The sequence below is a fragment of the Nycticebus coucang genome, chromosome 12 (genome assembly GCF_027406575.1).
Source record: "Nycticebus coucang isolate mNycCou1 chromosome 12, mNycCou1.pri, whole genome shotgun sequence".
Classification (NCBI taxonomy): Eukaryota; Metazoa; Chordata; class Mammalia; order Primates; family Lorisidae; genus Nycticebus; species Nycticebus coucang.
Window position 1 is genome coordinate 30,904,660 of NC_069791.1, and position 14,226 is coordinate 30,918,885.

Consider the following 14,226-nt stretch of genomic DNA (forward strand, 5'->3'; position numbering starts at 1 on the left):
ATAATCTGAAGTCTGTTTTTATTGTGTAGAATTGTGTTGGCTATTCTGTTTTTTTTTCTGGTTTCATACAAGTTGAAGAACTATTTTTTCTAGTTCTTCAAAGTATGATGGTGTTTTAATGAGAACTGCATTAAATCTATACATCACTTTGGGTAGCATAGACATTTTCATGATACTAATTCTTCCCAACCATGATACTATATTCTTCCATTTGTTACCTAACATCATCTTTTCTCAGGGTTTCATAGTTTGTTAGGTATATTCCAAGGTATTTCATTTTCTTTGATGCTACTACTGTGAAGGGAATTGTTTCTTTGATTAGATTCTCAGCTTGACTATTGTTGATATATACGAAGGTTACTGATTTGTGAACATTGATTTTATATCCTGAGATATTACTGCATTTCTTGATCACTTCCAGGAGTTTCATGGTTGAGTCTTTTGGATTTTTCTAAGTATAAGATTATTTCATCAGCAAAGAGTGAAAATTTGACCTCCTCAGCCCCTATTTGGACACCTGTGATACCGTGCTCTTGCTTGATTGCATTGATTGTAACTTCTAGCACTATGCTGAATAGTAGTGGTGATAGTGAGCATCCTTGTCTGGTTCTAGTTCTAAGTGAAAATATTTTCAGTATTTCTCCATTCAGAATGCTACTGGCTTTGGGTTTGTCATAGATCTGTTAGTTTAAGATATGCTTATTTTCTTATGTGTTGTTATCAGAAAAGGATAGTGTATTTTGTCAAATGCTGTTTATGCACCTGTTGAGAAAATCATATGGTTTTTATGTGGCAAATAACATTTATGGATTTGTGTATGTTGAACCAACCTTCATTCCCTGGAATGAAGCCAAATGAGTCATGATATATTATTTATATTTAAAAAGAGGGTAGTAGTGAAAGAAAAGAAAATGATTCAAGGCCATGGGCTCATTCTTTAGCTATTCAGGCTATGGCTAAAAAGAGCAAAATTGGTGAAAGAGAAGGAGGAAATAAGCTTCAAATATTGAAAAGTAGTTTTGATTTAATATAAGGAACTTGGAATAAAAATTGTTAAAGTATTAGGTACTTCTTGGAAGGTTTGGGTATGTGAGATAAAAGATTGCATCACTGGGTGGATTTGGTTTCCCAGGTTTTGATTTTAGTGTATTTGGAGAGACTGGCCTAAAAAATGAACTTGTGTTAGCATAAAAAAGTTTCCAATATTTAAGAAATCTTAGCAAGTGGAGGGTTTGTTTATGGTGCTTCAGTCCACCCCGCTGGAAACACCCTAAATATATAGCACTCTTGTTGTCTACTAAAAAGCTGTTCTCTTATGTGCAAGGAAGAATTGCCTGATTAGTCTTACCTGATTTAAACTTACCGTGAGTCCTCACTAGCAAGGACTTTTATAACAAAAAGTCTTCATTCACATAAATACTATTCCTAGAACAATAGCTGGCACAAGTAGGGGTTCACATGAATGAATTATAGAATTTCAATTTCAATTTTAATATTAATTTTAATAGCCAAAATGTGTCTTTTTGGTTAAACAGCAATTTCTTCTGTTATTTGACCTTTTTTGACTTGTATGAATATAACCAAAGCAGACTTTAGCTTGTTTTTTTTTTTTTTTTTTTTCAGACAGCTACTCTTTGATGGAGGCTTAGATTACACCAAATAAAAAGCATAAATTATCAAAACCAAAAAGCCAGTTTCCACTAAAAGTCATTTATTGTCCTTAAATTGGCTATGTTAGATTCACACATCTTACATCTCTCCTCCAGAGTCTATAATTACCTTCTAGGAAATACTAAACTTCTGAAGAATGTAATTGAATTTGACATCTTAAAGATTTAGTAATTCTCTAGGGTTACTTAATTCTGACTCCTTTATATGCACGTAAGATTTGTATTTATCAATCACAGAAAATCATCTTAGACCTGGGAGGGAAATAACTAAATATTAATATCCCTATTTAACTTTCTGGGTATTCAGTAAACATGTACTAATAATGAGCCCTTTGCTAAGTCATTATCCATATTGCTTTTGCTTTAGAGATGTTATCCATTATGTCTCTTGTCATTATAGGAATTCCTTCATAAAGAATTCTTTTTGAGTTAAATGGTAAGAAGAGATTTACTTCTCTTGGAACGCTGGTATATTTTCTCTTCACTTTGCCATAAGAACGCTCAAGAACAAATTCCCTGCTTAACTATAGCGACTTAGAGATTACATAATGAACATTCTGTTTTTTTTTTTTTTTTTACTGGAAGCTGTGACTTCATATTCTGATTCATATTTCCCTGGTTTTGTGTTTTATTTCTATTTTGTTCTTTTATTACCTGTATTTATTGTAAGATATCACAAAACTTTATGAAATTTGGAATATTAACAAAGGGAGCAGGTGAAGTTAACAAGGTCAGGGAGCTTCATAGACTTGTCCCACGCTGAATTGGTTTTTGAAAGTAATTTCATTTTGCTCACAGTATTACTAAATATCATTTATTTATCTGTATAAACAGAAGCTTTTATTTTCATGCTGTTTCACATTTCTAAGTTAGATTTCGATAAGGCCCTGGTTTGGAATTTGATTCCATATGGCAAATCGAACTGAATTCTGAGCCAAGTCAGAATTTGGCAATTACATTTAGGTTTATTACTTTTGCAAAGATATTTTGAGAGCATATATTAAATCCACTGAAGCTTTGCTTCTTTTCTTCCACAAAATTTTCAATTATTTAAGTTGAAGTAGTAAAATGTCAAAAGTGAAATTAAGGTCCTTCCTTCCTTTTTGAATTATTCACATGAGTAAATTACATGAAAAATTACAAAATTCTACATAAAATTAGAAGCTAATTAAAAATATATTAGCTTGAATTTATTTATTTTTGTTTTTATAAGCTTGTTTAATCATCATCCACACATTTCAAATACTAGAGCTACAAGAATTGTGACTATATGCAGACATTTCTGAACAGCTGTACCGCACGTCATTTTGAGAGGTACTCAGCATTGGTTTCAGATAAAATATCCCTCTAAATCTCATCTGCTTCATTTAATATACATGGTGTTTGACATTTTAAATAATCCTTAAGTTCCATGGCATACAGTAATTCTAGGGCTTGATATTGAATCATGCTCTACGAAGCTGGTATGTAGACATGAAATCCCTGGCCGGTAAGAGAAGCTAGCTAGCTGTCTTGCATTTACTTCTCAATGTGACTTGGTTTTTCTACATACTGTGAGGTACAAAATCAATCAAAAAATGCTTTTTTAAAAAGTTTTTTTTTCTTAGTGGAAAATGTCAGGAGAGTGAAAACTTTAACATTTATTTGATAACTTTAGTAATAGCACAAGGACATACTCGGGGAATACGCGACCCTTTAAGAAAACAACTAGGAACAGGTACAGAGTACAAAAGGTTTCTATTTTTGTGAATTTCAGAATATGCAAATATTATCTCTGGTGACTGCCAACAAGCTAAAGAAATTAATGGTCTTGATATTAAGCAATTAAACTGAAAGCCTGTCTTGAGAAATGAAAGTCTGAATTGTTAAAGAAAAATACTGTAGGGAGGAAGATTGACAGTGTAGGAGGGAAGTCTCAGATGAAATAGAGTGCATAGGATTAGTTTTAAAAAGTTAAGAGCAGGCATGGTGGCTCCTGCCTATAATTTCAGCTACTTGGGAGGCAGAGGTAGGAAGATCCCTTGAGCTCAGGAGTTCAAGACCAACCTGAGCAACATCTGAGACCCACGTCCAAACCAACAAACCAAAAGGCATGGTAGCCTGTGCCTATAGTCCCTTCTACTTGGGAGGCTGTGGTGAGAGGATGGCTTGAGCCCAGCAATTCTAGGCTGCAGTGAGCTATGATCACAACACTGCACTCCAGCCTGGGTGACAGAGTGAGACCTCATCTCTAAAAAAAGTAGGAAGGAATTGTAGCTGTGGAGATGCTAAATGGTTCTTATTTGACAAGAATAGTGGATGTAAGCATTTATGAGGAGTAAAACCATTATTTTTCATTGAATTCTTATGCTATGGAGGGTAGGGGAAAGACAGAGGTACTGAGGGGTAAGGAAAGGACTGGAGTGCAGCAGATGAAACAGGACTGCAGAACAGCAGTGAGGATTTAAACCCAGCAACCCAGGTCTCGTGCCTACATTCAATATGGTTTTCATAGCAACTCTCCCCAGCCCCCCAAGCTGGTATATATCACCAAAGCTTCCTTTATTCATCAGCTCTCAACGTCAAATAATTCTACATTTCAAATGAGTAAGGTTTTCCTGCTGTGTAAGTCGGGGCTGTACTTACTCTCTGGTCTTCAGGACTCAACTCAGACATCAGCATCTCCGTATTGTCCGTACTCCACTCCCAGCTCCGGTTGATGAAATACTCCAGCATGGACACAGTTCGTAGAAGTCGATTCATGAGCTTGGTCATCCTGAGGTGGAGATGAGACAGAAGCAAATATCAGTACACCACAGATGGCTGCTTCCCTGTCACGGGACAGACGAGGAATTATTTTGAAGAAAATATAAGTTAGCCTACTCCCTCTCCCCCAGTTCCTTGTGAAAATTCATATTTGTTTTTTCTTCTGTATTAACTCTGTTTATTCAACAGGAAAGAAAGGGGAGGAATCTAAAGGAGCTTGTAATACCACCAACCTCCACTTCCTTTTTCTGACATCTCTTGAGTATAGCAAACCTATTTTAAAACTGAGCCAACTATTCACCCTTAATAACATATTGTTTATTTTTGAATTCTGAAGTAGACAATTAGAAAAACCTATTTCTGTTCTTTATTGTATGTTCTTGGATTAAAAAGAAAAGTGATAAGACTGGAGATCTTAGGATCTGGTGAACCAAAACCAGCTGTCAATTGTAATGAAGATTTAAGAGAAAAGAATTTGCGGATAACCTGTGTTAGGCACTGTGCTGATAACTTTTGAAAAATATTTTCTCTGCTAATTTTGTTAAGTATTTTTGTGCATTTTTATGGTGGGTAACAAGAAATGTACAAGCCAAATTCCAGCCCAGTTGTGACACCTCAGAAAACCTCTGCCTCTGTACTCTCACCACTCTGTGTAGCATTAATTAAGATGAATCACATTCTCAATCCTATGTTTGGGACTTGGACCAGATCTTTGTGAACCTCCCAACTTTATAACAATTTACACTTACTTGAGCCTAACAATGTGACTTACATTATTTATCTTCATTTTACAGAAATATTATGCTCAAGGTCCACATAGATAATGCCCATAGAAGTCACCTTTGGCCTATAGAGCATTTGGTTTTTATTTTAGTTAAGCCAGTCTAGGGAGAAGTGATGATTACGGTTGACTCAGTAATTATTTATGATGCTGTTTTTTGGATTTGTTCTTATTTCTGGTCAAGTCCTAATTCTCATGTACCTAAAACCTCATGAGGTGCTTCTCTAACTGTATTCTGGAGAATTTCTTAGGCTGGAAGTGGATACCGTTGTGCCTTGGTACCATCATCATAATAGGGTTCCATTTAACTATTATTATCTAAACCTTTATTCATTCCCCAACTCTGATGGCAATTCATACAGTTTCAATAAATTTATTTTAATTTTTAAAAAGAACAGCTGTCTATGGTACTATTGTATGGATAGGACTATATCAGCTTGATGGCATTTTTTTAAGAAAAAAATACTTTTCTTAATACTTTCTTAAAGCATTTTAATAAGCTATTTAAACAAAGGTATGTTTAATAAAAATATTAATGTTAAAATATTAATATTTAATGTAATATTAAAATATTAAATGATAATTTTAATTAAAATACCTTTATTTTAGGTAGGGAAGGTCTTAATATATAAAACAAAAGTTATTTAAAAAGCAACGATTCTTTTTATCACAAAAATTTAAAACATCTATATTACTAATATTACTATATTCTAAGCACTTCAATAATAGAACCCTATTACAAATATGATTACTAACCCCTTTTTGTAGAAGAAGTTAGGATTTAGAGAGATGAAGTAACTTAGGGCTCAGATGGCTAAATTGGTGAAGCTAGGATTTCAGTGCTGTAAGTCTGACTCCAAACTCCATGCTCTTAAGCCTCATATAATCTTCACTTACACTACAAAAATGTTTATAATCAAGGCTAAAAGAAACTGGGAGAAAACATGTGAAATACATGTTTATACACACACAAGTTCCCATAAATCAATAAGGTCCATCCAATGGAAAAAATAGGCAAAGAACAGAAGCAAGCAAAAAACAGAGGGGAAAACTTGAATGTCCAGTGAACAGCTGTCTTCAGCAATCAGGAGCATGCGTATCAAAATGACAAAGACGTCATTCCTTATCATGAGCTTGACAATTCAAAAAAATTAATGTTTGCAAAGTAGTAATGAGGGTGAGAAATACTTTGTGCCCTCATACACTGCTGTGGTAGTACAAGCCAACAGTCTTCCTGGCAACCTGGCAGTAGTCACAAAATCGAAGTACCCTTTAAGCCAATCTCACTTCTCAGCATCCTCCCCAGACCACACTGATACTCATTGCCCCATTGTTTGAAGTAAGAATACTCCACAGAATGCCTTCAATTTCCATGGAAAATAGAAAAAGTTGAGAAATATGTATGACTGATTTATGCACATACACATACCCCACCTCAAAGTAAAATTATATTTAAATGTTCTCATATCTGTATATAGATAGAAAGGCATAGATCCTCACAAGCACACCTGGAGAAGGGTCTAGAACAGTGGTTCTCAACCTTCCTAATGCCGCGACCCTTTAATACAGTTCCTCATGGTGTGGTGACCCCCAACCATAAAATTATTTTCGTTGCTACTTCATAACTGTAATTTTGCTACTGTTATGAATCATAATGTAAATATCTGATACGCAGGAGAGCCCAAAAGGGGTCGTGACCCACAGGTTGAGAACGGCTGTTTTAAAGACGTTAGCATTTCTGCCTACAACTTTTGGTGTTTCTTCTGTTCCTATCTTTATTTAAAAAGCTCCATGTATCTATTTCCCCCACAATCACAGTGGTTCCTTTTTACTCTGCACAAAAAGAGCCTAGTTACGAGCTGTACATGAAGTCTTTAAAAAATTCGGGTAAACTACACTGGCTAAGTTTTAGTCATTTGTACTGCTAGTAAGTAAGGAAATTAAACATGCCGAGAGAGGTTTCGCTCTTATAAATGGGCTAGTAGAGAAGGATGAAATTCATGGATGTTTCATCTATGTCTCCTACACTTAGCCTGCAGTGATTTTATATAATATTGTAAATAATTTTGTGCATGAGACCACATTTTGATGGCATTTTGACCGTGACTTGTCACCTGACCTGAATTCTGGTGTGAAATTTTCCACTTGTGGCATCCTATCAGTACTCAAAAAGTTTGGAATTTTGAGCATTTTGCATTTCAGATTTTTGGATTAGGGGTGTATTTACATGTCAGATTCAGCTGTCTCCGCTGATCCTCAGCTGCAGGGAATACAAAAGACTTTCAGGTTCATTGTCTCAGCTTCTTACCTGGGCTTCCTCCCTGTGAGTCGCAGATAGAAGTCGTAGATGATGGCGGGGGCGCGGTGGCTGACTGCATTCCAGTACTGTGTCATGAATTTGTTGGTTGTAAAGTCAGCGTTTGGCCTCCTGAAAGCCCTCTCATATGGGATTTTTTCAAAGGATGCCAAGACTGTGAATCCTGGAGGAACAAAAAGTGCTAAGTCTAGGAGAACATGAGTTCATCAAAAAGTGGAAGGCATTTGCAATGGGTCAAAATAATACAGACTAAGGATTTGCTATGTAGAGTCAAAAATCAATTTCTAAGAACAATGTAGATTTTTATGCCAGGTTAGTGGTCACCTGCAAAATCAAACCATGTGAATGGGTTAAGATTTGGGTCCTTTTCTTGAAACATTTACTGTAAAACAAATTCTTGGGCAAATAGATTTAGTCAATAGAAGGAATTACTGTTCAGAAAAATGTAAACCTCTAGTTTAATTCCAAGGTTATTGAGAGTATTCTGAAAACCCCAAAACAGAGATGAGGGGTCTTATTTCCTTGGTTGAATCCTTACTTGCAGAACCATTATGAAAGTTTCTTAACATTTTACTTAAATCTTTACTAAAGGTTTAAGTAAAAGATAATAAAGGCAGGATTCTCTTGTGTTGGTGGACTTCAAATACCACAGTCTTTTACTTCTTTGGCATTTTTACTTCCCTGGGAGTGAGTACATCAGCCTCAGTTGTCCCCTCTAGTCTCCAGAGATTTTTTATAAACTTTTAATATATTTAGATGAAGCTTAGTTAATAGAAAACCTTTTTATGTAATTTGTGAATTCAGTGGTTTTTTTTAAAATATATTTAATTCAATTTTGATTTAATTTATCTAGTTTTTTTCCCAGAGAATATGTCTGAGCTTATTATTCAATTATGATGAAGATACCAGTTATTATGGTAACATGATTATTACCCTCCCTAAAAAGATATCACCTAGAATGTTACATGGTAATCCAATATTTTTGGTAGTTCAGCCAAAAACTCTGGGGTCATCCTTGCTTTCTTTCTTTTTTTTCTTTAATGAGCCCAAATCAGGTCTCTGTTTGAAAAATATCCAGTATAGGGCGGCGCCTGTGGCTCAGTGGGCAGGGCGCCGGCCCCATATACTGAGGGTGGCGGTTTCAAACCCGGCCCTGGCCAAACTGCAACAAAAAAATAGCAGGGCGTTGTGGTGGGCGCCTGTAGTCCCAGCTACTCGGGAGGCTGAGGCAGGAGAATCGCCTAAGCCCAGGAGTTGGAGGTTGCTGTGAGCTGTGTGACGCCACAGCACTCTACCGAGGGCAATAAAGTGAAACTCTGTCTCTAAAAAAAAAAAAAAAGAAAGAAAAATATCCAGTATCACAATTTCTATTCCTATCTCTCTAATTGAAACCACGACTGTAGCTTTGAATTATTACAACCATGCCCTAAAGTCTCTGCCACCACCTGTGCAGGCCTGCGATTGGCTCTCCAGACAGCAGCCAGAGTGATTCTTTTAAAATGTAACTCAGCTCACACCTGTAATCCCGGCACTATGGGAGGCTGAGGTGGGAGGATTGCTTGAGCTTAGAAGTTGGAGACTTGTCTGAATGAAGAGTGAAACCTTGACTCAACAAAACAATGAAAAAAAAAATACCCAGCTGAGCTCTGTGGTGGCAAGTGCCTGTAATTCCAACGACTTGGGAGGCTAAGGCAGCAGGATGGCCACAGCCCAAGTCTGAGATTGCAGTGAGCTATGATGCCACTGTGCTCTGCTCCGGGCATAGGTAGGGTGAGCCTCTGTCTCACAACAAGGACAACAAAACAACAAATGTAACTCAAAGTGCATTCAGAACTCTTCAGTGGAATCTCATGTCCCTGGAGGGAAGGCCAAATCCTGCCCATGGTCTGTAAGGCCTGTGATCTACATCCTCACGCCCAGTGCTCATCACTCTGCCCTTCCCCCTGTCAAGGCCTCTGCGCTCGCCACACTGGCTGCCTCGCTGTCCTGGAACAGGAATAAGAGTGTTTGGACTTGTTTCTTGGACTTGGAGCATTTCCCCCTCACATCCTTTGGCCACCACATATAAAACAGCCTTCCTGGTTTACTCTTCTTACCTCTTTAGTCTGCTTCATTTTTCTTTAAGCACTTAACTACATCTTATGTCTGTTTCTCTCTGCTAGGATGCAAGTACCAGGAGAACAAAGTTTTGTTCTGTTTTGTTCATACCTATACAGTATCTTGAAAAGTGGTTTGTAGGTGACCATTGCTCAATAGATAACTTTTTAACTATATGAGTGAGTGAATGTCTCAGCAACATCTGTCTCAGAACTCTTTAGTCATTACAAGAACATTTATTTAGCATTCAATCCTTGCTGTGCTAGGTGCTAGGGTTATAAAATATATCTGGTATATTGATGTGGGCAAACAGTGATTGCAGTCTTTTCCTTGAGTATTCTGCTGGAGGAACACACATACAAAAGAAGCATCTAACTCCGGGTGCCAGGGTTGGGAGTGGTGAGGGTAGGTTAGGAAAGGCTTTCTGAGAAAGCTGTCTAAATTGCAATAGCAAACATTTACTGATGTATTTATTCTTCTCGTCACTTTGCTGAGCACTTTATCTCATTAAATCCTCCCAAGAGCTCTCTGAAGTAGAATAATTCTATTTGGATTTGACAAGTAAGAAAATTAATATGTAGAGAGACATTAAGTGCTTTTCCCAAGTTCCACTGGTAAGTAGTGAAGTCTAGTAAGGGGTAGGACCTACAACCAGCATATGTTCTCCGAGGGCATGGACTTCTGTTCAATGTTAAATCCTCAGCACCCAAAGTAATGATTATTCAATGAATACAGGATCTGATGAATGAGCTGTGATTTGAACCCGTGTCTATGAAAGCCACAAACTCTAAACCATTAAGCTACTGTGCTTCTGATCTGAAGGACAAGTAGGATCTCATGCACAGGTAGAAAATCTAATTTCACGATTATAAACCACACATCTACATATACATAGGTCAAAGAAGAAAGTAAAATGAGAAACTTTGAATGCTTAGAAAGTAATGATAACACAAGTATTACAGGGTGGAATACAGCGCAAGTAACGTTTAAGCAACGTGAAGCCTGAAATGCTCACGGAAGAAAAGCTGAGTAACCATGAGGTGTATTTCTACGTAAAATGAAAGGAAAAGTAAAAAAGAATTCAAAGACAACAGGGGGAAGGGGATGTCAGAAATAAGACAAGAAATCAATGCTGTGGAAAACAAAGCAGCAGAGGAAAGAATCAATACAGCCAGAAATTGGTTCTTTGGAAAAATTAATAAACTCCTTGGGGAGACTAATTGAAAAAGAGAAGACACACAATTATTATGAACTGAAAGAGAAACATCACCACAAATATAGCTCATGGCAAATGCAAAAGATACTATCAACGATTTTTATGTAAACATTAATACATTTTAAAACTTAAATAGAGAAATTATGAGAAAAAGAGACAAATATCATTTACTAAAACTGATTCAGGCAGAACCTGAAAGCCTGCACAATCCTATAACTTGAAGAAGTTGGAGCAGTAAAAATCTTGCCACGACAAACCACAAATCCTATAGGTAATTTTATCAAATCTTCAAAGAATGTCTTAAACACTGTAGAGAATAAAAAAAACTAGGGAAATATTCTTAAACTCATTCTAGCTTGATACACCAAAGCCAAAATTAGACAAGGACTGTGTAAAAACAAAGAGGCGGAATCTCACTTCACTGAAGCATAACTATAAAAATCCTAAACTATTAGCAAATTAAGCCAACAGTACAGAAAAGATGCAATACAGTGACCCAGCCGGGTTTATCCTAAGAACGGCAGGAGAGTTTAAGATTTGAAGACTTCTGTTCAAAATTAGGAAAGAAAACAATTTTTCATTTTTATTCTTCATTGTATTAGAAGTTCAACAAGGAAAAGACCCAAAGTTTAGCAAGACATGTATATCATTGTTTTCGTTCCTAATTTTAAACAGAAGTCTTCAAATCTTAAACTCTCCTGCCATTCTTAGGATAAACCCCACTGGTCACTGTATGTCATCTTTTCTGTACTGTTGGCTTAATTTGCTAATAATTTGTTTAATATTTTTACAGCTATGCTTCAGTGAAGTAAGATTCTGCCTCTTTGTTTTAGATGCTATACACTTACGAGCAATAACTTCAGCAAGATGGGCTGTATGTAAGGTCAACAGAACAAAAGTCGATTGCATTTCTACACACCACCCACAAATGATTAGAGAACTTATTTTTATAAAAGATACTATCTAAATTAGCAAAAAAAGTATAAATTACCTAGGCCCTAGGTATAATGGTAAATAGGTATTTGACCTGTATGCAGAAGATTAACAATTTTCTTTTCTTTTTTTTTTTTTTTAATTTTTTTTGTGTGTTTTTGGCCGGGGCTGGGTTTGAACCCGCCACCTCCGGCATATGGGACCGGTGCCCTACTCCTTGAGCCACAGGCACCGCCCGATTAACAATTTTCTTAAAACACATTAACAGAAATAACTAAATGGACAGATATCCCAAGTCCACCCACACAGCTGTGAATCCCTCTGTGTAATATCATCTGAGGCTGTGGCTATTAAACCTGCTATCCCACGGCTAGTGTTCCTAACAGGAAGCATTTTGACCCCTCCTAACAGCCCTGATAGGAAACACAAGTGAATTTCAGTTTGAATGCAAAATCCAATAATTGGTGAGAGCTTCCAGAAACATTGTGTTAGAAAGGATTCTATTACAGAGTTTTGGCATAGAGGAAAAGAATGTTGTGATCTGCTGACAACGTCTGCCATGTGTGTGAGAAGAGTAGAGAAAACACACATGCCAGGTATTAAGTATTTGTCATTCCTGGAGAAGCATTCTTCAAGTCAAAGCCTATTGTAAAATGAGCCACAGTGTCTTGCCGCCCAGCAGTAGAACTCTCAGCTTGGTACCAGGGCTTACCATTGGAATGTGTAGAAGTACCATGTAACAGGGAAAGGACAGGTGCCTTCAGTAACAAAGGCATAAATTATTTGATGTCTCTGAATTTCCTTTGTAATCGATCGTGTCATATTCTTAGTGATATGTCAAGAGAAGAAGGGGTGTGTGCATGCTGGCCATTACCCTAAAGGGGAGGAGTATTTTATCACCGATTGTTTATAATTGCTAACTTTTGCTTGGTTTTATCATTGTAAACATCTCTACAGCTAACGGATTCCTTATAACCATCATGCGTATGTTCCCTCTGACTCCTTCATTTGGTATACCACAGTACATTCTAGTTAACTATTACACATTTATAATTTCTAATTATTTTGTCTCTTTACTTACTTTTTGTTTTCCTTTCCCCTTAGGCTCTAAGCTCTATGACCCACTGCGTCTATTTTCCCCCCCGTGGCAGACAGTAGTAGTTATGTAGTCACATTGCTCCGGGTACTTACCCATTTTGGCCCAGTTACATGGATTGAGGTTACCAGATGTACAGTGGTAGACTAACGTTGACTTGGGTCTGGAAAAGAAAATAAAAATTAGATAATATAACAAAATGGAGAACTAATGTGGAATTCCAATGACTAAGGCAACCTTTGCAACATTTCCTTATATCTTTTGTATCTTCTTGGGTTAATAAGTAAAATGGAAAAAGAATAGAAAAATTGTGTGTGTGTGCGCATGCACATGTGTGTGAGGTCAAAAAGGTGTGACATATTATGGAGCATGTATGGCTGAGTGCACATAAGAAAAATTTAATTCTGTTTACCATGTACATTACAACAATGCATGTTTCAGCCAAATGTACAATCATTGTGTGTGTGTGTGCACACACTAGGAAATCTCCTGACATGGCGATCTGAACTTTTGTCATTTACCAGGAACCCGAGCAGTACAAGAAAACATAAAATATGCTCTCATTTCTTCAACTTCTATTGCTTTTGTCTTAAGAAGGGATGGTGTATTTTAGATAACCGAATAGAAAGAAAAGCCTGTTGGTTACCAAGAACTTTATGGCACAGTGATTTAACCCAAGTAGTAAGCAGTATTTATAAGACAACTCAGTGTATATAAGATTGCATATTAGGAACTGTATAAAATATTAAAACAAATACCCGCTCACATTTGAGGTCTTGTACAATAAGTGCCTGTATGTTGAAAATGTGCCTAACATGTCACCCTCGCCTTCATCCCTCATCCCGTCTCTGACGGCGGCTTCAGCATTCACACCTGTGCACCGCAGTGTACCATCCTACTGCTAGGGTGAGATTGACGACCGTATCAACTGGAATTAAATCTGCCACAGCCATCGGAGTAGCTTTTATGGCCCGAAGAAACCCTTTCCCAGCCTGTATAGGAAAAATAACATGAAATATGAAACCAGGTCTTAAGTATCCGCTGGGGCTCAAGCTACATCAGACAGTATGTGTGCTAGTGCTGTTAGGGGAAATAGCTGGCCTTGATCCTGACCTGCTGCTCACTAGGTTTTTAGGCCAAGTCTGGCCACTTTCAGCCCAGCAACCTTCCCAGCCAAGTATGTCTCAAGTGCTAATATTTCTAACAACCACTAGTGGTTGTCAGGTTCTTCTAGGAAATAAAATTCCTCAAATTTGTGAGAGGTTAATGTAGCTAGTTCATTAGCAAACACCAAAAATAAGTTTAAGATTAATTAATAAGACATTTTAAGAATTAAGGTGTCCCAAATTTCCCATTAATATTTGTTTACCA

General features: G+C 36.9%; 1 protein-coding gene across 1 annotated transcript in view; it reads right to left on the minus strand.

Annotated features, from left to right (window-relative positions):
- Positions 1 to 14,226, minus strand: part of FAR2 (fatty acyl-CoA reductase 2) — a 176,633-nt gene that overhangs the window by 3,394 nt on the left and 159,013 nt on the right. Inside the window, exons 7-10 of the mRNA XM_053555433.1 lie at positions 13,729 to 13,847; positions 12,951 to 13,018; positions 7,505 to 7,676; positions 4,296 to 4,425 (exon numbers count right to left, since the gene is read on the minus strand). Coding sequence (XP_053411408.1) covers positions 4,296 to 4,425; positions 7,505 to 7,676; positions 12,951 to 13,018; positions 13,729 to 13,847 — 489 coding nt within the window. The remainder of the gene's footprint in view (positions 1 to 4,295; positions 4,426 to 7,504; positions 7,677 to 12,950; positions 13,019 to 13,728; positions 13,848 to 14,226) is intronic.